Source organism: Eubalaena glacialis, chromosome 10, assembly GCF_028564815.1.
Source record: "Eubalaena glacialis isolate mEubGla1 chromosome 10, mEubGla1.1.hap2.+ XY, whole genome shotgun sequence".
Classification (NCBI taxonomy): domain Eukaryota; kingdom Metazoa; phylum Chordata; class Mammalia; order Artiodactyla; family Balaenidae; genus Eubalaena; species Eubalaena glacialis.
Window position 1 is genome coordinate 21,588,470 of NC_083725.1, and position 24,054 is coordinate 21,612,523.

The following is a 24,054-nucleotide window of genomic DNA, read 5'->3' on the forward strand; positions in this document are numbered from 1 at the left end:
GACTAGAAATCTTAAATGATTTTCTATTATGGAGAGAGTCGATTTAATTTAATGATTTAACTTTTCCGGAGAATTATCACTATTACTTCCATACCAAAAGGGATATATAATTTGGGGGAAAGAGTAAATGTATGACGATTCTGAACTTTTTCCTATCCACTTCTCGTTTTTAAGATGTAATGATTTATGGATCTAATAGAGATTATAATATTCAGGAAATATACAAGAAATCCATGTTAAATAACAACAGTGAAGCATGAAGGCATGAGCTTTTGTCACTTTATTGTTAACCAATGAATGTTATCCAAAATTATAGATGTAACTTAATTGTACAACACAAAATTATGCTAATGGTAAAAGCCTGTTGGAATTTACCAAATACTCATTAATATATTTTTACATTGCTATATGAACATGTGCTTCTCAAATGCTAATAATAAAAGTTATAATTGGTTTAATGAAAACCCATATTGCAAATAGTTGTTCCTGTTTAGAAAAATTCACACAGCTTTAAAAATGGATTAAATCCATTTTAATTCTAATCTACAAATAGATTATAAACAGCAAATATAACTGGTAATTTTTCAACACTGATATCAAACTGATGTAGGAATGGTAGTGCACACAATTCAAAATGAAGCAAATTAACAAAAATCCAATAAAAATCCAAGTTTTCACCTATTATGGCAATTGCTTTAATGCTTTGGAAGAGTGAGCACATGCTTTAAACCATGAATAGCAGGGCTTATCATCTATTCCTCTAATGTGCTGCAAGGAGAAATGTCCTCTTCCACAGTGTTTTGAAGCATGTGCACAACCACTGTACAACAGTCACTTCAAGGTTAACCAGTTATCTTTTGTCCTACTAAATCCAAAAAATATATTAAATGCAACCTTTCCTTTTCATAATGTCTGCCCAGATTAATCCTTTTAAAGTCAGCAAAATCAAAAAAGCACAGAGATATTTTCAGACACAACTTGAATCTATTGTGCATGAAAAATGTCTAACAAAATGGCAATTTTAATAGATAAATGTAAATTTGAATGCATAATACCAAATGGAGAGTAGCTGAACCACACAGAGAAAACAAGGCTTTCCTTATCTCCAAATCTAAATGTTTTATAATAAAGAAAATGTTAGAACCTGTGAATATTGAACATCTTTCAAACTGGAAAGATTTCTTTGTAAAACATAACTGAAATTAATATAACCTATAAAATTATAATTTCTAAAATAGAATTAACTAACCAAATTTAAGTATTTTTAGTTAGATTGAAAAAAATAAGCACAATGATTTAGAAACCAAATATGCTAAAATGATTATGTAATAATTACATCAAGAAATGAAGGTACAAACATTCGTCGTCATATGCTACAAGGGCAATATCTCTTTCTCTCTCTCAAACACACACACACACACACACACACACACACACACACACACACTTCCTTAGACATACAACACCCCTCCAAGAAGACAGTATACCAGTGAGCGCTAACAATTTTAATACAAATCAAAAAGGCAGTTAAAATTTAGCACTCTAAGATATTCTGAAGGAAAAGGAAATCTCAAAAATATTCCTTCATGATTGACAGTATCACTATGTATTATAAAACATATAGCTTACACACTTCACTGTGTTTGAACAACCAGTCATCGCAGGTATAGTAGTGAGGTAGTATTACTGTCCCCTCCTCGGGACTGCTGTTTTCATATGCTGCCCTTCTAGCAAGGTCCAGGGTTTTATTAATGATGATAATCAATTACCAACAAATGTGCTTTTTCTTTTATTAAACATCTGTTTTTCTAAATCAATCTATGAAAGAATCTTTCAGAGACAACTGTTATTTGCAGTAGTGTTTCATCAATAAACTTTCCTAGGGAACTACTTACTACCTGCTGTCTATACCTTTGTAAGATCAGTGGGCAAAGAAAACCAAATGATGACAGGAGATGAAACACCAATCAATTCAGCTGTCAAAGATGACCGTAATTAAGTAAGCAAATAACAAATATCCAATAATGTTATTAAGCTGGGATTTAAAAAATTAACCACTAGCTGTACACTACACTATTAAACATTCTAATCCTTTTCATGATTCACAGCCATCTTCTACACAATGATCAAAGACTGTCCACCGTGTGACCTATGCTCATTTTAATCACTGCCAATGATCTGTATAGTGGCAGCGCTATGGTTACAGGGCATATCAAGGTATGACAAGTACACACTGAGAAAACATGAATGAGAGAGAATGTGGGAAATACATGCAGGTAAAATATGGAAGAAGAAAAAACAGAGTGTCCTACCTAAACACTCATTAAGTCACCACCATCCTTTAAAATGTACAAAGTGCTTAAATCATACATACACATTTGTCAGATATGGTAATTAGTGTTAATCTTCAACAGAAAAAAAAAAAAAAATGGAAAATGAAAAATGTGAAAAAGGAGGTGACGGAACACCGTTCTCCATTCCCTGGCCCAAAAGAAAAAGAAAACCAAGCATGATATCACACTGTCTTAATGTTTAAAAGCTCCCCTTAAATGTCTTTTAGCTACCACAGTCAAACTGGTGTAAGTGCTTTGGCAAGGTGAGATGCCTTCCATCACATCTGCAAAGGCCTGCTTTTCTCTGTTGGTGGTTCAGCTTATGAAGAACATGTATGCAAAATAACAGCTCTCACATTGCTTCAAACTCATCAATACGTTGCTTTGTATTGCCTTGCCGAATCTGTCGCAGAGTCTTGTACTTATCACGGCCTGCTTTAACATTCTCAGCATGAAGAACATCATTTTGTGTTTTCTTGGTTTCATCTCTGGCTTGGGCTAATTCTGAACTTAATGCCTATGTTTAAAAAATAAAAAGTATGACCATTATTAACTTTTTTTTTTTAGATTTTAAAAACCTATGGAAGAGGTTTAAAGACACAAAATACATAATAACAAATCTCTGACTTTTTAGTATATTAAAATTTCCACTGTGAAATCTTTTTCTTTAAAGTATTTACGTTTGTTGTACTTTTAGTAATGGTGGGGGGTAGTGGTTAGAGAGGAATACCCATGGCCTTTCATTTCTACACTCTGCATGATGATTTTGTGTATTATTCTAAATTTCCTTAAACTTTCTCACCTAATACTTGAAATGACTTACAGAAGGTTCAATATAGCTGTTATTGAATGTTACTGTAAGTTCTAAATTCTACACCATGAGAGAAGCTTTCTCCAAAAGTCTTAATACATTTATCACAACTATCACCTCATTTTCTTTTCTTTATTAATATTTAAAGATTTCACCAATTTAAAAATTAGAGAACTGATTCTATTAAGTTCTCTAATAGGTGTAATATTAAAATTTACTATTTTAATCTAATTATGTACATCTAATAAACTGACCTTTTGCCATTACAAAATCTCAACAAAAAAATTCAGATTATATAATGTCATACAGGTAGTCCATTAAATTATCATTTCTTTTTAATGTATACTGTTTAAAAACGAAATTTATTTGTTTTTTAAACACAGTATTTTTATGTTCTACTTTTAACATGGCTCAAGTTATAATTAAATAATAGCTTACTAATTAAGGCCTCATTACACAAGGCTAACAAACATCTGGTAACAAGGACATACAACAGAAAAAATGAAATAACGTGACTGTAGGCCAAGTACTTACAAACCAATCACAAGGCCAGCTAGAGGTAAAGGCTTCCAAAAATCAAATGTTACGTTTTTAATAAGTTTGTCTTAACAAATGGGGAAAATGCAAACTATATTTAAATGTGCATACAACTGCAAATTTTAAATACCTGGAGTTGTTTTTTAACACGCTCATTTTTCTGCGTTTCTGTTACACGTTCCTCCTCACTTCTATGGTTCATTACCCCGTCATTTGATAATTCAGCACTAGCCTCAGCGTTATTCTCATCATGTTCATCATGTTCATTTTCTGTCGGAGGAATGACTGGTGGTGGTGGAGGTGGAGGGGGGGCAGACATCACAGTCTTTAACTCTTCTTTGGTCTTTTCCAAGTCTTCCTGGGCTGCAAAAGCCTGAACATAAAAAATAAGTTTATCAGCAACTTACTTTGAAAATTGGTAATTAAAAGAATCAAGTTATCCTAGGACTTCCCTGGCGGTCCAGTGGTTAAGACTTCCCCTTCCAATACAGGGGATGTGGGTTCGATCCCTGGTCAGGGAGCTTAGATCCCACATGACTCGCGGCCAAAAAACCAAAACAGAAGCAATATTGTAACAAATTCAATAAAGACTTTAAAAATGGTCCACATCAAAAGAAAAAAAAAATCAAGTTATTATCCTTTCTTTCTAATATAAACTATATTTCAGGGTAATGAAAACAGGCCCTATTGATAAAAGCTTACTTCTATAGAAGAATGCCAGCAGGTACATGACAGAATTAAAGACACCACTGTGCAAAACCCTAATAAAATTATTAATTCTGGCAAGGATTATCAACTGTTGCTAAAATTGTTGTACAAATGGTTGATGAGAAAACGGATGTAAGTATAATGCCAAAGAATTCCACATCGAACAGATTACATTTTAGCAACGATAAAATATAACCAGACAATGGAGGAAACAGACTGTTATTACTCTAGTCCAATGATCAATTAAAACAACTAATGGTGGGTTAATCAGATATAAAATGTCTTCTGATATAATACAGCAGGAAGTATCCAACATCACCAATTATTTGAGTAATTATATTGTGCTGGTTTGTCTGGAAAAGTACTGCTTTACACTGTTGTCCTGGTGTTAATTATTAACAACACCCCCTTTCACTCTCAAAAGTGTTTTAGTTTGGATGATAAATTATCTCAAAGTCTCACCTATGAGGCATCATAGCCAGAAATTTTTAACTTGAATCCTTCAAACTTTTCGGTTTATCTTCCAGCTTACAAGAAATATTGATGATAAAAAGACAAGCTGAATGACACCATAAGAAAGGAATTAGACAAATACAGGAGGAGGGACAATCTGTGGGTCCTTTTAATAAACCAATATCATAAAAAGAAGAACTGTCCTACTTTAAAAGAGACTTAGAGCAAACAGATGCAATGCAAAGTCCTACTTTGGACACTGGCCTGGCAAATTAGCTATAAAAGACTTTTTGGTTCAATTCTGAATATAGTCTGCCCAGAAATAAACCCACACATATACGGTTAATTAGTTTACAACAAAGCAGCCAAGAATATAGGTTGGGGAAAGGACAGTCTCTGCAATAAGTGGTGCTAGGAAAACTAGAGAGCCACATGCAAAAGAATGAAACCGGGCCCCTATTGTACACCATACAGAAAAATCAACTCAAAATGGATCAAAGATTTGAACGTAGGACCTGAAACGATAAAACTTTTGAAGAAAATACATGCAGTAAGCTCCTTGATATAAGTCTTGATGATAAATTTTTGGATTTGACACCGAAAGCAAAAGCAACAAAAGCAAAAATAAACAAGTGGGACTACTTCAAACCAAAAGGCTTCTGAAAGCAAAAAATATATATATCCAGAAAATGAAAATGCAACATACAGAATGGGAGAAAATATATGGAAATCATATTATCTGATAAGCGGTTAATACCCAAAATATATAAAGAATTCATACAACCCAATAGAAGGAAAAAAAAACCCTAATTCTTTTTTAAAAACTGAGCAGATGATATGAACGGACATTTTTCTAAAGACAACATAGAGATGGCCAACAGGCACATGGAAAGGTGCTCAACATCACTAATCATTGAGGAAATGCAAATCAAAACCACAATGAAGTAACACCTCATACCTGTTAGAATGGCTATTATCAAAAAGACAAAAAATAACAAGTGTTGGTAAGGATGTGGAGAAAAGGGAACGCCTGTTCACTTTCACTGGGAATGTAAATTGGTACAGCCACTGTGGAAAACAGTATGAAGATTCCTCCTTAAAAAACTCAAAAATAGAACTACCATATAATCCAGCAATTCTACTTCTGGGTATTTATCAAACAAAAACACTAACTTGAAAAGATATATGCATCCCCCCACGTTCACTGCAGCATTATTTACAATAGCCAAGATATATATGGAAGCACCCTAAGTGTCCATCAGATGAACAGATTAAAAAAAAATGCGGTATAAATATTAATATATAGTGAAATACTACTCTGCTATAAAAAAGGAATTTTTTTTTTAAGTTTTTTTTTGATGTGGACCATATTTAAAGTCTTTACTGAATTTGTTACAATATTGCTTCTGCTTTTTTATGTTTTAGTTTTTTGGCCCCAAGGCATCTGGGACCTTAGCTCCCCAACCAGGGATTGAACCTGCACCTCCTGCATTGGAAGGTGAAGTCTTAACCACTGGACCACCAGGGAAGTCCCAGGAAATCTTGCCATTTGCAACAACGTGGATGGACCTTGAGGGTATCATGTCAAGTGAAATAAGTCAGACAGAGAAAGACAAATTACCATATGATCTCGCTTATATATGGAATCTAAACATAAACCAACCAAACAAACAAACAAACAAAAAAACTGAACTTATGGATACAGAGAACAGACTGATGGTTACCAGAGGCATAAATGGAAGAGGAATGGGAGAAGGGAGTTAAAAAGTACAAACTCCCAGCTATAAAATAAATGAGTCATGGGGACATAATGTACAGCATACAGACTACAGTTAATAATACTATATTCTATATTTCAAAGTTGCTAAGAAAGTAAATCTGAAAAGTTTACATCACAAGAAAAAAATTTCTGTAGCTATATATGGTGATGGATGTTAACTACACTTACTGTGATGATCGCTTCACAATAGATACAAATATTGAATCATCATGTTGTACACCTAAAAATAAGTTATATGTCAATTACATCTAAATAAAAAAATTTTGAATATAGTCTAATATTAGATGAGATGAAAACTGACTAAAATAGAACAGTATGTACAGTATGATCTCACTCTGGACATATAAATGTGTATGTATACACATATGCAAATAGGAAAAGATCCTGGAAGGATATGCACTACAGTGTTAAAATAGTGATCCCAGTTTGCAAGAATGTGATTTTTCTTTTGTATGCATTTTCTAATTTCTACAATTCACAGGATGTGCCTCTGTGATATGTTATTTTTGTAAGTTTGTGTGTCCCTGAAGTTCATAAATCATCCCTAAAAGGGATCTATACAATTCTAATAAAGTAGTGTTAACAAAAAAGTTAAGTCTTTTTCCTTTTGTAGAGTTCTATTGATATATACATATATACATAACTCTCAATACCAAAAACTTCCCTATGAAATCCGAAGTGCTACAACGAAAATTTAAGAGGGAAAGAAAACTGCTTTCTGTAATAAGTACATTTTGTCGTAGAAAAATCAGAGAGCTATATACCTTTGAGTGTAAAAAATTATTATTATAGTTCCATTTAAGAGTTAACATTAAAGTTTGAATTAAATTCTCATTATCTTATATCCCCTACCCCAAATAAAGCCTAATTTTTCACTTTTACGCCATTTCAGACAACAGTGGTTTCATCTACTTAGGAACTCAGAAATCTCAGTATCATCTTCATTGCATTCTTCTAATTCAACTGTACATCCAATCATTTGGTTGCCATGCCCCTTTGAGTCTACCACAAAATGTCCTTCAATAATTCCTGTTCCTCTTTTTTCTCAATGCCACATCCTTAGTGTGAGTCATTAGCTCTTAAGTAATCCTGCCCACTATCCCAATCCATCTTTCATGCTGATTACTAAGCTGTTTTTACAAAACCATGCTTGATCATGTTACAATCCTGTTCTGAAATCTTCAGAGCCCAACGTCTACAGATATTTCCCAGCATCTTGCCTTAGCAGGCATTTATTTAAAGCCTTTCACAACTTAATTCCCTCTCTAACTTTCTAGCCACAACTCTCAAAATTTCTGAAAACAGACTCTAAGTTTTGCTCACTTACTAGTTGACCTCACATCTGTCGTGTGCTTTTATACTTCCTATGCTCATTCAATTCCCTCGATCTGGAATGACTACCTCTTCAGTCCCCATCTTTTCTACCCCCAAACTGAATGTATTATTCAAAAGCCGGCTTAAATTTATAAGGGTTTCCCTAACACCTACCTCATTCCCTCAGAAATTAAACATTTCTTCTGTGTTCCCAAAGTACTTAGCTTATTATCACTAGATTAGTATTTACTACAGTACATACACATTCAAACAGAGGTACCTCTTCCCCTCTAAATCATGACAGCATCTTATGTTTATCTCTATAAATTCCACATACGGCTGGGTACAAAATAGATGTTCAATAATTTATAGTGATGAACAAATGATTACTTTGTGTTGCCACTCAGTAGCTTCCTCCTCCTTTTTTTTCTTGGCTTCTTCTAGAAGCGCAATCTTGGCAGTGAATTCGGCAAGTTCTGCTGCCTAAAATAAACAAAACAATTACCAATACTAAAAAGTAATATATTTTCAGTCATTTATATTAAGTCAAAAAAGCTTTAATGTACATGGACTGTTTTTTTTTTTTTTGGTCATGCCGTGCAGCTTGCAAGATCTTAGTTCCGCGACCAGGGATCGAACCTGTGCCCCCTGCAGTGGAAGCTCAGAGTCCTAACCACTGGACCGCCAGGGAATTCCCACATGGACTGTGTTATATGTTTTTCTTAGATAGTCTTCTGTTTAAAAAAAGGAACTATTTCTTTAAGAGCATAAATATCTTACTTGTACTAGGTATAATGAGCTAATGAGACAAAGTGAAAAAATTTTTATTATTCTATATATACGTAGTTATTCCTGTTTTCATAGCAGGAACCTAGGAGCTATTTTTTAACTTTCATCAATAAAGTATCTGTTAAAGCCTACAGAAGGAAAAAGAATTCTATTTACATAACACTTTATAATTTAAACAGCACTTTGTCAAATAATCTCATTTGATTCCCCAACAATACTATTAGGTGGTATTATTCCTTTTTTCAAAGGGAGGGATCTGAGGCGCAGAAAGACCCAAAGACACATAGCAAGGAAATGCCTAAACCAATATTTAAATCCCAAATTTTCTAGGTGTCATGCCTACTCCTCATTATTTGCAAGTCCACTAAATACACAAAAAAACCCAATCAATTATGATCTATCTTATGGTTAACCTACGGTTATCTTACGGGGTTTAGAATATACGTAATTGTCAACTTATCTAAAGCAAAACATGCCAGTGGCTTATACAAAATCTAAGCAAATCAGAATCTTTTGTTAGCAACAGGCTCCATGTATCTTTTATGGTTTTATTTTTAGGTTTCCTTTTAAAAGAAGAAATAAACATTTTAGGCTTATTTCCACACTTTGTTATTTCCACACTTGTCTCTTTGGTTTGCTTTCCAGAAGGTATAATATACTTAATTTTACAAAGGTGTTTTTTTTTTTAAGTTTCCATTATTTGAACTTATTTTATTATTTTATTGGTACTCATTAGCAAACAAAATTTTACTGTTGATTTTGGATACATTACAACACACTTTTGGTAGTGGCTGCACAATACTGATCATTTATTTACTGTACTAAATACTGCAACCTCCAAATTGTCTATTTTTACACCGGTATTTCATTTGTGATGGTGGGTATTCCTCTGTCTGAATACAGAAAATGGTCCATGTAGTCTATGGTTTTCATAATTCTTTGTTATTCTACTTACTGCTTTAAAATACATTCAAATAAAAAGATATAAGTTCCTTGCAGTGATTGCACACATACCACAGTAAGGAGATTTGAAAACGTAATTAACCAACACCTTTGCGCTCAGAGAATAAATACTCTGAAATTGCGGGACCGATTTTGTCCATGCTTTTGTCTGAATTTTTCCTTTCCCCTAACAGAACGCAGGTTCCCTACCAGCTGCTCCTGATTCTTCATCTGGTCGGCAGCCTGTTTTGCTATAGCAGATTTGGCCTCTTCAGCAGCTCGACGCTCCTTTTCAAGCCTTTCTGCTTCTTCTTTTGCTCGTTTTCGTTCCTGGTCCAGTTCTAGAGCTTTTCGAGTCTGTTCTTCTAGTTCTGTCAAATATATGTATCCCCCCAAAACAATGATTAATTCTAATTTTCTCATTATCAAAAGAAGTCAAAATAGTAGCAAGGAATCTAATCTGTACAGTTTCTTAAAATTAGCACATATGCAAATGAACACTACCTCGTTTTTAACTTGGCAAAAGCCTAATAACTTTTAAAACTCTATTACACAATTCAAAAATGCAAAGAAATGAAAATTCTCTGTAATTCAAGTTATGTCATAAAGCTAGAAGCACATCCTTTATTTTTAAAAAATACTCTCCAAAAGGGAACCCTCCTACACTGTTGGTGGGACTGTAAGTTGGTACAGCCACTAGGGGGAACAGTATGGAGGTTCCTTAAAAAACTAAAAATAGAACTACTATATGACCCAGCAATCCCACTCCTGGGGATATACCCAGAGAAAACCATAATTCAAAAAGATACATTACCCCAGTGTTCATTGCAGCACTATTTACAACAGCCAGGACATGGAAGCAACCCAAGTGTCCATTGGCAGATGAATGGTAAAGATGTGATACCTATCTACAATGGAATATACAATGGTACCTATATACTCAGCCATAAAAGAGAACAAAATAATGCCATTTGCAGCAACAGGGATGGACCTAGAGCTTGTCATACTGAGTGAAGTAAGTCAGACAGAGAAAGACAAATATCATATGATATTGCTTATATGTGGAATCTAAAAAAAGGTACAAATGAACTTATTTACAAAACAGAAGCAGAGTCACAGATGTAGAAAACAAACAATGTTTACCAGGGGATGGGGGGGGGGCGGGGAGAAGGGATAAACTGGGAGATTGGGACTGACACATACACAATACTATATATTAAATAGATAACTAATAAGAACCTGCTGTATAGCACAGGGACCTCTACTCAATACTCTGTAATGGCCTATATGGGAAAAGAATCTAAAAAAAAAGAGAGGATATATGTATATGTATAACTGATTCGCTTTGCTGAACACCTGAAACTAATACAACATTGTAAATCAACTATACACCAATGAAAATTAAAAAAAAAAAAACTCTCTCCGAAGTTTTGACCTAAACAAACTGCCATCTGTTTCAAAAGTCTATAAAATAACACACTTTAAAACTTAAATAAGTTTTTACTTACCTAAACTAAGTATTAGATAAGTAAACCCAAGACATTAAGACTGAAAACAATACTTACTGACTCAAACAGGAATTTTGATGTGAATTATATGAATTACTGAAAATTTTGAGTTATTAGTACATATCCATTCCTCAAGCATGAAGACAAGTAAGTAATATTTGGAGATAAATGAGGTGAATTTTAATCTATAAGTGTACAGATCATAAAGTTAATTCTCCTTTCTTATTCTAATGAGTTGAGAAAGGAAAATATTACTAGCACAAAGCCAAAAGATTTGAAATCAATTTGAAAGTACTAATTTTAAATATTATTCTGACAATCTTTGTTCAATAGCAAGGACATTTGTGACAGAACACAAGTGAATGTCATCTATTAAGATGGGTGCAATGTCCTACAAAGAATGACTCTCCCTTTCTGTATACTTTAGAAAAAAGGAAAAACTGAAAATCTATGTGTCAAAAGATTTGAAAGCTAACTGTAATGTACAAATCACCTTACTGTTCTTCATTTTGTTGTTCTTGGTCAGAACTAATTTAAGTAACTGCAGTTAAAACCTGGGAGGTTTTGAGAAGACTGAGAAGAAAAATGACTTTAAACTCTAGATAAAATGCAAAAATTCTATGTGACTATTTGGCTATAAAGATGAAATGTATATAACGAAGGATGTTACTGAAGCTAAATTCTAGGATTATTCATTTTAGTATATGTCTTCTAAAACTTGGACATCAGAGCTAGCCCATCTAACTTTTTTTATGATCATTCTTTCCATCTGGCTGACTAATACATAAAATAAAGCTCACAAAGTTCACAGCTATATCCTCCTTCTAAACAGGCAAACAAATAATAAGTTTACAAATGAAAACAATGCCTTATTTTCTCTCATAATAAAAATTCTTTCTGTACTATGAGCCAATAAAGAAAAATAAGTCTGGGTTACAAAGTTAAATTTCAAAATATTCTTTATTTTCTAACAGTTTTTTTGTACTAAGTATTAATTTGAGGAATAGTTGCCAGAGCAATGGTTGTTTTGTGGTATATTAAGAATTACATAAAAGTCTAATTTTTTTTAATGTTGAAAATGAACTGAAAACTTCAAATCTACTCTAGTCTCTAGTCTAGAAAGGAAGGTTTTGAAGTGCCATATATCCCACAATGATCTCTTTCTTTCCTCTCCAGTTAACTATGATTGGCAAACTATGGCTCAGTGACCAAACCCAATGCAATGCCATATTTTTGTAAATAAAGTTTTACTGGAACACACTCTCATTCGTTTAGGTATTGCACATGACTGCTTTCATGCTGCAATGGGAGAGTTGACAGCTGTAACAGACCATGTGGCCTGCAAAGCCTGAAATATTTACTATCCAGCCTTTTACAGAAAAAGTTTGTGAACCCACAAATTAGAATACTTCAGGAGTTCCCTGGAGCTCCAGTGGTTAGAACTCGGCACTTTCACTGCTGTGGCCCTGGGTTGAATCCCTGGTCAGGGGAAGTAAGACCGAACTAAGACCCCTCAAGGTCCACGGCATGGCCAAAAAATATATATATACTTCTATGAAACAAACATCCCTCCAGACCTTGGATCCAGTTAGAAGCCCTTGAGGAGAAGGATTAGATGAGAAATGTGAATAGTATCAATGTTTTGCCTATCTGGGTCACAAAAAAATCAAGAACCTACAATTTTTCAGGTCTGGCATGTGAGAAGAGAGTACGAAGGAAATCTGGCTTCTTTTAGAATCTCAGCTCTTTCAGGACAAAGGTAAAAGGTTACAAGAATAAATTGTTTCTCTCATTAATAGTACACAGTATATTGATGTAGATAGCTCTGGAAGTTAATTAGGTGTAGACCAGGGAAGTTATTCTAAATTCAAGCTAATAAAATTTGTGAAAGCTTCTCTTTCTCAATCAGGTTTGAACACAAGCATTACTTGATTTTGACAGGTCTAAGACTTGGCAAGCCAAATCAACTCTTATGTCACCCCCAAGGGCAAAGATTGGAAGCTATAAAAATTGTAACAGTATTAGTAAAAAAAAAAAAATTAATAAAAAAAATCTCAGAAAATTATAGATTTTTTTCTTCCTCTTTCCAGTCTAGGGCAATAGTTTATTTCTACCCTGGGAAAAGAACTAATACTATTATAAAAAAAAAAAGCAAATAAAAGTTCTATTATCAAAATTCTTAGAAATCATAGAATTAAGAATATGATTACAAATTACTTACTGAAAAAGCAATTTTAGAATACCTGTACTACATCTAAGCAATGGTAACTGAAAACAGCAAGGTGCAAAAGGATATATGTACCTTTTGTTTAAGAGAGAAGTGGAAGTGGAGAATTCTGAGCCAGATTAAAACCCTATAAGGCCATAGGCATTGAAAAATTACATCTAGTGCCTTAGTCCCAGCAATCAAACTAAAAACAATACAAAGTCATAAAAAGATATAAAGAAGGCCGAAAATGTTTTGCTTTTTCTAATAATGACCATTTTGGTACTTTTAAAAAAATTACCCAAAATGAAGATTTTAAAAATATATATTATACATATTTATTTATATAAAAATCTATATTTATATAAATGTACTTATTTATATAAATATATTTATATATTACTTTCTTTTTTTCTGCCCCTGCTTGGCAGATGACAGAAACATGTGCGTAGACAGACTGCGTATTGGGTAATGCAGCCTGGGAGGTGATTAGGAGGAAATGGTCAATCCTACTTCTTTCTCTACAGTGTCCATATGCTGAAGAATTTACAGATCTGCCCAAGACAAATGTACTTGGGGTTTTACACTAACGTAGGCCCATGGAAATCAAGCAGAAGAGAGGGGCAGTTCATATGTATCTGAATAGAACCAGTTTATGAGTCTCATTCATGGCTATTCTTGTTCTGTACCCATTTAGAGTCAAAGCACTTGGGCCACTGCTTATTTTCTTATTTGATGTATTCCCTCACTTCCATGTCTGCCTGTCCATTAAGTAAATAGCACATGTTTCTCATATGTCAGTGTTTCTCAAATGGTTTCTACCAGAATCTCCTGGACGACTTGTTAAACTAGATTGTTGGGTACCACCCCTACGGGTTCTGATTCAATAGATGTGGGAGGAAGCCAGAGAATTTACTTTTCTAACAAGTTTATAGGGGATCTTCTGGTTGCTGGTCCAGGCAGTGCAATCTAATATGCCAATTTTCCACAGCCAAACAATTAGAAGAGAATTGAGACAATAAATTAATTTTTAAATTCACTGAAGTAGACCCAAGGAAACATTTTATAAAAGTAGGATATGTTCATTATGAAGGGATAACCAGAGTAATTGGGGTGGGTGGTCTTGCTTTTGAATAAAATCTGAGATTATTGCCAACAACAACAACAACAACAAAAAAAAGAAAGAAGTGGAAAGAAAAACATATCTTTGTGTGTATATCATGTATTTGCTTATTTTATATGCAAAAAAATAGGTATATAATATTCCCAGTAGAGTGGAATAGAGGCAGAGCCTGTAGTATTCTATCAGGCTAAGAAGACAGAGATTTAGACTTTGGGGCTGCCAAAGCATCCAAGGCTTGAAAGGACAAGATCCTGAAAAGGAGTAAACAGAAAAGTCTCAAAATCTATGTGTATTTCCCCTCAAGATATTTGCCAACTCCTAAAATGTACATATACGGAAATAAGCAAAAAGCAACTGTAAGGGGTAAAGAGGTGACCAGAGAGATTAACACTCTCTTGCAGCTTGGGAGTCAAAGGTTGGCGTTCAAGGCCCTCTAAGACAGACGGGCCCCAGTAAATATGCTGTCTTTCAGAGGACACCCCCAAAGGGCTACAGACTAGCAATGAGGGAAAACCAGAAAGAGACCAACGTTAACAAAGCCTGAAACCCAGCTCAACTCTATCAAGGTGATCTGCACATATTTTGCCCGTCAAAAGCAAATTAAATCCTCTCTAAAGGAAAATAACACCATCCAAAGTCTCTATAACTTTTTATATACAATGTTAGGCATTCAATCAAAATTACCAGGTATACCAGATAGGACCAAATGAGCCCCTGACCCCCTCCCCCCACCCCAAAAAGGGAAAACAGACTATAGAATAGGCCCATAGGTTATCCAGATACTGGAGTTTGCAAGCAAGGTCACTAAAAGAACTATGATTGACACTGCTCATCTAGGAGAGGTGGAAAAAAAGCAAAGTATGAGGAAAGAATCAAAGGCCAGAGGAACACTAACAATAATGTAGAAACAGATTTTCAGGGGTCCTACAAACCCTCTGCAAAGATGCCAAGGGCCAGAGTCCTCTTTATAATTATAAAAGTTCAATTTATCAATCTTTTCCTTATGGTTATGAACACATTCTCTCCTTTACTACCTTCTAGAAACTTCATTCTACCTTTAACATTTAGGTTCACAATCCACAGGCCCTCTATAAAGAAACATCAGCTAAAAATTCAGGAGCTCTTTGACAGGGACCCAAATACACTACTAATTTTATTTTAGCAAAACAGTAAGCCACTGCACTAGAATCATGCATTGAAGGAAAAAAAAAAAAGCCCCCTCCCCACCTCAAAAAAGATAAAACATTTATAACCACCAAATAAACAGCAATATTGTAAATGTGAAGAGGATGTGAAGCTCCTCCTGTGGCTGAGAATGAAAGATTAAAGGAAGAAAATCTGAAAAGACCAGACTTGGGCAGCGGTGGGAAACCCAAAAGAAAAGCTGTATTATAAATGCCAACTTAGAAGATAAATCAGAGTTACAGAGCTTGTCATCACATTGAGAAACTGTTATCACATCCTCAACCCATAGAGGTTTGCAGCAAAGACATTTCAACAGCTGATCTTCCTCTCCTGGATTTTCCATCTCCAGAACTTCCTCTCCAGGAGCTCTCTATTAAGAAAAGGATTGTGAATAAGTAGAACAGGAAGCTACGGGAGATGGGAGGAAAGGAAAAGTATAGTTAATACAGCAAACAAAGAGAAAACTACCAACCCAGGAATGATCCAGGAGGTGCATCACCTAGCAATACCATGGGAGGAGAGGGTTTATTCTGTGAAATATGCAGAATATTCAGTCCATTGACTTAAATGGAGAAGTCCAGTCTTGGCAGATATTAAACTCTTCTGGAGACTTAGTTTGTCCTGTTATAAACTAAATAGCTCTCTGTATTAACTTTTTCAAGTAATTATTTTCCTTTTCTCAATTTCAGGATTATAATTTATGAAAGTATATAATGTGTAACAATTAACAACTAATACCATAAAAGATTAAAGATAAAAGATAAAGTTAAGTAACATGGGAGCCCAAGAGTTGCCTTGTCTTTGAAACATGCTTCCTACCATTTTATTATATACCTATGACTTATTTATGACACGTCAGTTAACAATCTTTTTAGGTACAACTAGTAACTGAACACTGTGGCACTGGCAATAGGATAGACAAATAGATAAGTGGAACAGGACAGAGTCTAGAAACAGATCCATACATATAGACTTCTGGATTTGTGACAAAGGTGATGCTATGTATGGTACAAAGTCTCTGCAATAAATGGGTCTGGGTCAGTTAGAAATACGTACGGGAAAAAACAAACCTTGACTCTTATAAAAATCACTTACATATGGACTGTGGACCTAAATGTGAAAGGTAAAACAAAGTTTCTAGGAGGTAGTAAACAATATACATTCACAACCATAAGGAAAAAGAGTGATAAATGGAGCTTAAAGTTAAGACTGTCTTTTCATTAAATGACGCCATTAAGAGAGTAAAAAGGTAAACCACGGAGAGATGTTTTCACAATGCATGTAAGAACTCCTACAGATCAATAAGAAAAAGAAGAAAATCCAATTTTTTTTTTGAATGGGCAAAACAAGTGAAAAGGCACTTCACAGACAGCTATAAGCATTTGCTAAGGTGCTCAAAATCATCAGTCATCAAGAAAATGCACTGTACTCATTGTATTCACCAGAATGGCTAAACAAACAAAACAAAAAAGAAACCCTGATAATAATGAGTGGTGAATGTAATGATGAAGATGTAGAGCAGTGGCAGGAATGAAATTTGACACAACCACTTTGGGAAACTGGTGGCAGTATCTACTATAGCTCTATACAGCTGTGATCCCGCAATTCCACTCCTAGATGTGTACATCCCACAAACTAGTAGGTATGTACACCAAGTGCTATGTTCAAGAATGCTCATAGCAGCCTTATTTTATAATAACCCCAAACTGGAAATATCACAAATGTCCATCACCAGTAGAATGCACAAACTGTGGTAAATACATGCAATAGAATATTACACAACAATGTGAAAAAACAAACTACAGCTACCTGCATAAGTTTGAGCAAAAAGAAGCCAAAAGTAAGTACACATGAATTCATTTCTATGTAGCTCAAACACAGGCAAGATGATTCTAAGGCATTACACCAAAAGCACAAGCAATAAAAGCCAAAATAAATAAATTGGACTTCATCTAAATTTAAAACCAAATTTAACACCATCAACAAAGTGAAAAGATTACCCATGGAACAGGGGAAAATATTTGCATATCATATATCTGATATATGATAAGGGATTTACACACAAATATTAAAAAAAACTCTTATACCTCAACAACAACAAAAAACATGATTGAAAAATGGGCAGAAAATTTGAAAATACATTTTTCCAAAGAAGATATATAAATGGCCAACAAGGATATGGAAAGAAACTCAACATCATTAGCCATTAGGAAAATGCAAATCAAAACCACAATGAGATACCACTTCACACCCATTATCATGACTACAATTCAAAAGATAAATATTAACAAGTGTTGGTGAGGATGAGGAGAAAACATGCCTTGCTGGTAGGAATGTTAAATGACATATAATTGTTTTAGAAATCAGATGCACATGTCCTCAAAAAGTTAAACATATGACCCAGCAATTCCACTCCCGGGCTTATACCCAAAAGAAATGAAAACGTACAGATACACAATAACTTGTACACAAATGTTCATAGCAGCATATTCACAACAGCCAAACAGTGGAAACAACTGATGAAAAAGTAAAATGTAGCACTGTACGCATAAAGTCCTTGACACACGCTAAAACGTGATGGACCCTGAAAACATTATGCTCAGCGCAAGTCACAACAGACCACATTTTGCATGACTGCATTCACATGAAATGTCCCGAAGGCAAGTCTATAGAGATAAAAAGTAAATTAGTAGCTGCCGAAGGCTGAGGGAGGGAGAACTGGGAATAAATGGGAGCGGCTGCTAACAGGTATGGGACTTCTTTCTGGGGTGACGAAATTGTTCTAAAATTGTGATGGCGGCTGCACAACTCTGCAACTATACTAAAAGCTATTAAATTGTACACTTCAAATGGCTGTGTGGTATGTAAATTATATCTCAACAGAGCTATCAGAAAAAAAGGTAAGACTAAACTTCATGATGATATAAATCAGAATGATATATCACATCTGGGGTGAAAAAATGATTGCAAAGGGACACAAGGTGGGGTTCCCTGAGGGCAGGTAATGTTCTCTATCCTCTTCTGGGTAGTTACAAAAATAAATACACTTTGTAAAAATTCATTGAGCCTTATACCTAAGAGGTATGCACATTATTATACCTATGAAAAATTTCAACAACAAAAAACTTTAATATAACTTTATATATCAAAAAATCTCAAAAAAGCTAAATTAGGCATTATTTACCTCCATTTTAGAAATTAGGAACACAAGGAAATCTAGAGGCTAAAATGACTTGCTTATGGTCATAAGTTAATGACAGAATTAAAGCGTGGCTCCTATTTGTAAACAATGCATACCTAAACCCCCTCCTACTTACCATTACTACTTTTATCACATTATCCTGTTTATCTCCTTCACAGCACTTAGAACTACATAAAATGATTTTTATTATCTGTTAATTTTATTACTCTGTCTTTCCTCAATAAACTGTACTACATGAGAGTAGGAACCTTATCTGTTCAATACTATATCCCCAATACCTAGAACATGCCTAGAACAGTACTGGGTGTACTTATTAAGTACTAGGTGCTTAACAAGTACCCAGAATGAATGAAATCACTATACCCCCAACTCTTTCCTATGGTTTGTCTTTGTGAAGGTGGAAATTCACTTTGATATTTGTTGGAATAGTGACTAAATCCAAGTTTGGCTGTATTGTATCTCAAATATAGTCACCAATATATCTTAAAGATGGTTAAAAGAATGATAAAGGAAGCTAAATAATTTAACAATGATGAATTATGGCAGCGCAAAATGTCAGAATGGTTCTATTTAATGATTTATGACATTTCAAATAATGACTTCAATAAAATTTTTTTTCAAGAAAATGACAATAATGAAGTATGGAAGTTTCTTTTCAAACAAAAACTTACAGGTTTATCTACTAAATATCATGATTTAGATATGACCAGAGTTACTGCATTTGAATGAGAATTTAGCATAAATTACAAGACAACCATGCAGAGTTTAGGACAGCCTGGAAAAGCTTTATTATTAGAAAAACAAAACAAAACAAAACAAACAAAAAAACAAACTAGATGTCCTTTGCCTTAGGATGACTGATTTGAAACTGTCTTGACAGGCATGCTCTATATTCTTTCTTATGTTTTATCTTCCTTATATTCTTTGGTGCTTCTTTACTTGAGTACTTTGCTGTATGTAAATCATTAATATTTTTATTATACATCCTAAATAAATAAGATTGAAAGATTTAGTAAATAGCTATTCTCTAAGAAAATGTATTATGTAAATGAAAAAGTGCTATCCTTCAATCTTCTCTTCAAAATCAGAGCAGTATCATACATTTCTTTAAACTTTCCTCTCTTTTTAAAATTTATTTTATTTATTTATTTTTGGCCACACTGGGTCTTCGTTACTACACACGGGCTTTCTCTAGCTGCACTGAGCGGGGGGCTACTCTTTGTTGCAGTGCGCGGGCTTCTCATTGCGGTGGCTTCTCTTGTTGCAGAGCACGGGCTTTAGGTGTGCGGGCTTCAGTAGCTGCGGCACGCAGGCTCAGTAGTTGCGGCTCACGGGCTTTAGAGCACAGGCTCAGTAGTTGTGGTGCACGGGCTTAGTTGCTCCGCGGCATGTGGGATCTTCCCAGACCAGGGCTCGAACCCGTGTCCCCTGCATTGGCAGGCGGATTCTTAACCACTGCGCCACCAGGGAAGCCCTAAACTTTCTTTTTTTAAAAAACACACATTAGTATATTCCAGATTTTTTTTTTTACAGTATTCTTCCTCTAAGAGTATTGCTTATACTCTTCACATGGTGCTTAGTACATGTTACCTCACTTTATTAATATTTTTAATGTATACATCTCATTTCTGTCAACCACACAGCCTTCACTCCCATGCATGCTATGTATCTGCCTTTCTAAAACACAGCACCAAGTAGGCACATCACAAATGTCTGCTTTAACTGATGAAAAAGCACCTAGAGTGGTAGAAACAGCATCAAGTTGGAATTCAGGAAACAAGTTCTACCCTTGTGTTATGGTCTGCAAATAAGTCTCTTTACTACCTCTGGGCTTTAAACTAAATAGTTGCTAGGTCTTTTCTAGCTCTGAGAAATGAGGCTTCTCATGAGTCAGAATAAAATCCAGTTGTTTTTTTTTCTATTTCTTCTCTTAGAAATATTATTTCCAATCATCTTGCAATTGGAATGATCAGTTTGTGGATTTATAACAGTCTTTGTGACTTCCTCCTCTAGCTACCCATCTGCAAGTTATTCTACCCACTGCTCAACAGCATCTCCCCACCATGGTAGGCTGATGTAAGGAATGAAAATAAACCTTAAATGAGACCATTAGCTATTTCCAACAGAAGTGAATGGCTGGTCCTACCAGTTGTCAGGAAAGCAGGTATTAATTTAATTTTATAAATAATGTAGATTTTCATGTTATCCCCTAGATCCTACTGCTTAGGAAGGAGCATAACATCTTATTTTGCTCAATACCTTTTTTCTTTTGTTCTCCCCACTATTTCTTGTTTGAAATTAGTATATTCTAGAGTTACTTTATATAAACCACACTCTCTAAATCCAATGTATCCTTTCTATATATACAATGTAGCATTTTGGTCACCTACTGCCTAGGACATAGGCTCTTCCAAACATGTTACCAAAAACAAACAAAACACTTCTACTATGTGTTGTGCATTTTTTTAATATACTGAAATTAAATTTAGAGACAGTTCCAGAAGAGTTTAAATAGTCAGAATAGCTTAAAATGCCTTTAATTATCTAGATGCCTTGAAGTTCTTACATATCCATAAAATGCTTTTGTTTAAATACTAGAAAGTATTGAAAACGTGTTTTTGTTTATGGAACCCTGAAGAGTGATAGGAATAAATTAATATATACAGTCATTTGTAATATATAATAAGGGTACACATAAAAATATTTGAGTGCTTAAGTAAATGAAAGACAAAGAATATTTGAGCCTTGTATATAGTTGAATGTGCCTTAAACGTGTTTATGATGTAATTCCACCAAGTATTAAATTGGCAATTAAATGTAATTATTCTAGATAAGACAAATAAGATTTAACAGCAGTAAGAAATACTATTAGCTGATGACAGAGCAACAATTTTGAATCCAGTGTCAAAAAGAAACTTTTACCTTTCTGGGCTTTCATTGTCTGTTCTTCAATTTGCCTCAGACGTTCCATTAGCTCTTCCTTTTCACGTTCTATTCTTTCCTTTTCCTTTTCTGCTATTTCTCTTTTCTTCTTTTCATTCTCTAATTGCGCCCTTGAAAGGAATTACAATTGTGATTTTACTTAATATATGCAAATATTCATATGAAGCCTAAGTACTAGCTATGGATCAACTAAGGAGAAACTACAGCATAAATATTTTAAGAGTCCTCATTATACTCAGATTTGTTCAAAACTCATATAGTTAAGAATATAGGACTACACTGTTAACATACACAATTGTGAGGTTGCAAAAAGTTTAGTCAATGACTGTTTAAAATGAACTCTTGACAGTAAATTATGTCAGCACAAAACGAGTTAACTGCACAGCTGCTATACCCAAGGACATGCCTTCTTTAGATTAGCAGAAGCCCTCCACTGGGGGAAGTAACAAAGGGTTGAAGGGAGTAAACAAGGCCGTTTCACTTTAAACAGCAAAATAACCTGGGAGGGCAACAATTTTCAACCATTAACAATTAATTAATAGAAGTTTAATTTCTAAGGTAGTACCAACTTATGCTTAGATACAAGATGACAAACCAGTTTAATCTCCTCTGACAAATCCCTTAGAATGACAGTATGTATCTAAATATAGCCAAATTCATTCATCAAACATCTACCAAGGGCCTACTGTGGGTCGGACTCTATGTTGAGGGCCAGAAGTATAATGATGAATAAGAGACCCTATGTTAATTATCAGATAATACTCTCTACTTTAATGGGAATAATTTTCTCTCGTTAAAAAAAAATCGATTACGATTTCATCTGACACTTATCTGAATATACCTAAATATTTCTAAAAGACACTGCTGCCATTTGATGTCAATTCTGAATTTCAGGCCCAAACCATGTAGTTTCTCAACCTGCAGTCTCTGATAAGCTTACCAGCAAAGTTTTATTATCAATTCCTTACTCAGTAAACCTAAACTTAAAAATTCCTACAGCTCCTAGTACCTATATGCCTCCAACATGAAAAGAGAATCAACCCAGCTTTGGGATAAACAGGTACAGTTGTGGCAAGTCGGCAAGAGATAGACCCTTAAGTGTAAGGGTGACCATACCTCCCCAGCTGGTTTTAATGAATCCTCACAGCACTTAATAATCTAGGGCTTGGAGTTCATTCATGCGAGGGGAGCTCCACCTCTGTTCTAGAATTCCCTACAAGGTACTTTCTCAACAGCCAGGAGTCAATAACTAAGCACCCCTCTGCCGCCAAGACTTGGACTCACTCTGCAGCACATTCACCTCTTTCTTCCTATCCTATTCAACCTGTAAGAGTATACACAGGTAAAGAGACGTAAGAATTTGGGAGCCCCCACCCCTCTAGAAGACAGGGGTGCTTGAGGTTTAAGGAAATGTTTGAGTTTCCCAACTTCCTTGAGCAAAGCAAGGGCCTGGTGGCCTCCGCAGAGGCTGCTGACCTTTCTGTACTCTTTTTAAGAAAGCTGAAAAGGCAGGCTTGATTGTGAAAGCAAGAGCACAGTACTTTTCAAGGAATTGCTAGTAGAGCCAAGAGCTACTTTTTTTCGTGCCAGGCTGTCTGCTACTCTAGGATGCTGAATAGCCTACCCCCAACATTCCCCAGCCTCTGCTCAATCAAATCCAGTGTTGCCACAGTTCTCCAAGACAGTTAGTTACCTTCCTCCCTCCCTCCCTGAGGCCCTGAGACACTTTATGAGGACTTACACCACAAAACAGATCTCAAGACCAAAGGCTGTAATAATATTCCATGAACTCAGAACCTTTCAGGTCCAGCTCTGGCACACAGATGGCCCCTTCTGGAGATAGGCACTGGTGTTATTTAGCTTTTCCCTATTGATGTTTCATTTGTTCATCCTCAAGGATGGAGGTAAAGGAGATATGGAAGCAGGAAATAAGACAGAAGGTAACAAGCAAGTTGGGGGGAAAATTTAGTCTTTGTACTGAAAAATGGAATAAATGTATAGCCGATATTTAACTTGACTATAATATTCAAAGCATTTTGCAAAGTTTACTCTGCTGCGCTCTTATGAGGCTTGTGTCTCATATCTTAATAAGAATTCTCGCCTGACTACAGCCATCACCAACTAACATCCCATTCAATTAATACAAATGCCTTTGGCTCTCCACATTTCTTAGTGATACCTAGTTTTTGCAGGCCTGTCTTGTCTCCCTTACGAAGTTGA

At 34.9% G+C, this 24,054-nt stretch overlaps 1 protein-coding gene across 1 annotated transcript in view; it reads right to left on the reverse strand.

The window, feature by feature from the left end:
* Window positions 1-274: 274 nt before the first annotated feature.
* The window catches only part of RDX (radixin), a 69,263-nt gene continuing 45,483 nt past the window's right edge, over window positions 275-24,054 (reverse strand). Inside the window, exons 10-14 of the mRNA XM_061203911.1 lie at window positions 21,814-21,944; window positions 9,878-10,038; window positions 8,327-8,419; window positions 3,812-4,054; window positions 275-2,850 (exon numbers count right to left, since the gene is read on the reverse strand). Of these exons, the coding sequence (XP_061059894.1) occupies window positions 2,686-2,850; window positions 3,812-4,054; window positions 8,327-8,419; window positions 9,878-10,038; window positions 21,814-21,944 (793 nt within the window). The 3' untranslated portion in view covers window positions 275-2,685. The remainder of the gene's footprint in view (window positions 2,851-3,811; window positions 4,055-8,326; window positions 8,420-9,877; window positions 10,039-21,813; window positions 21,945-24,054) is intronic.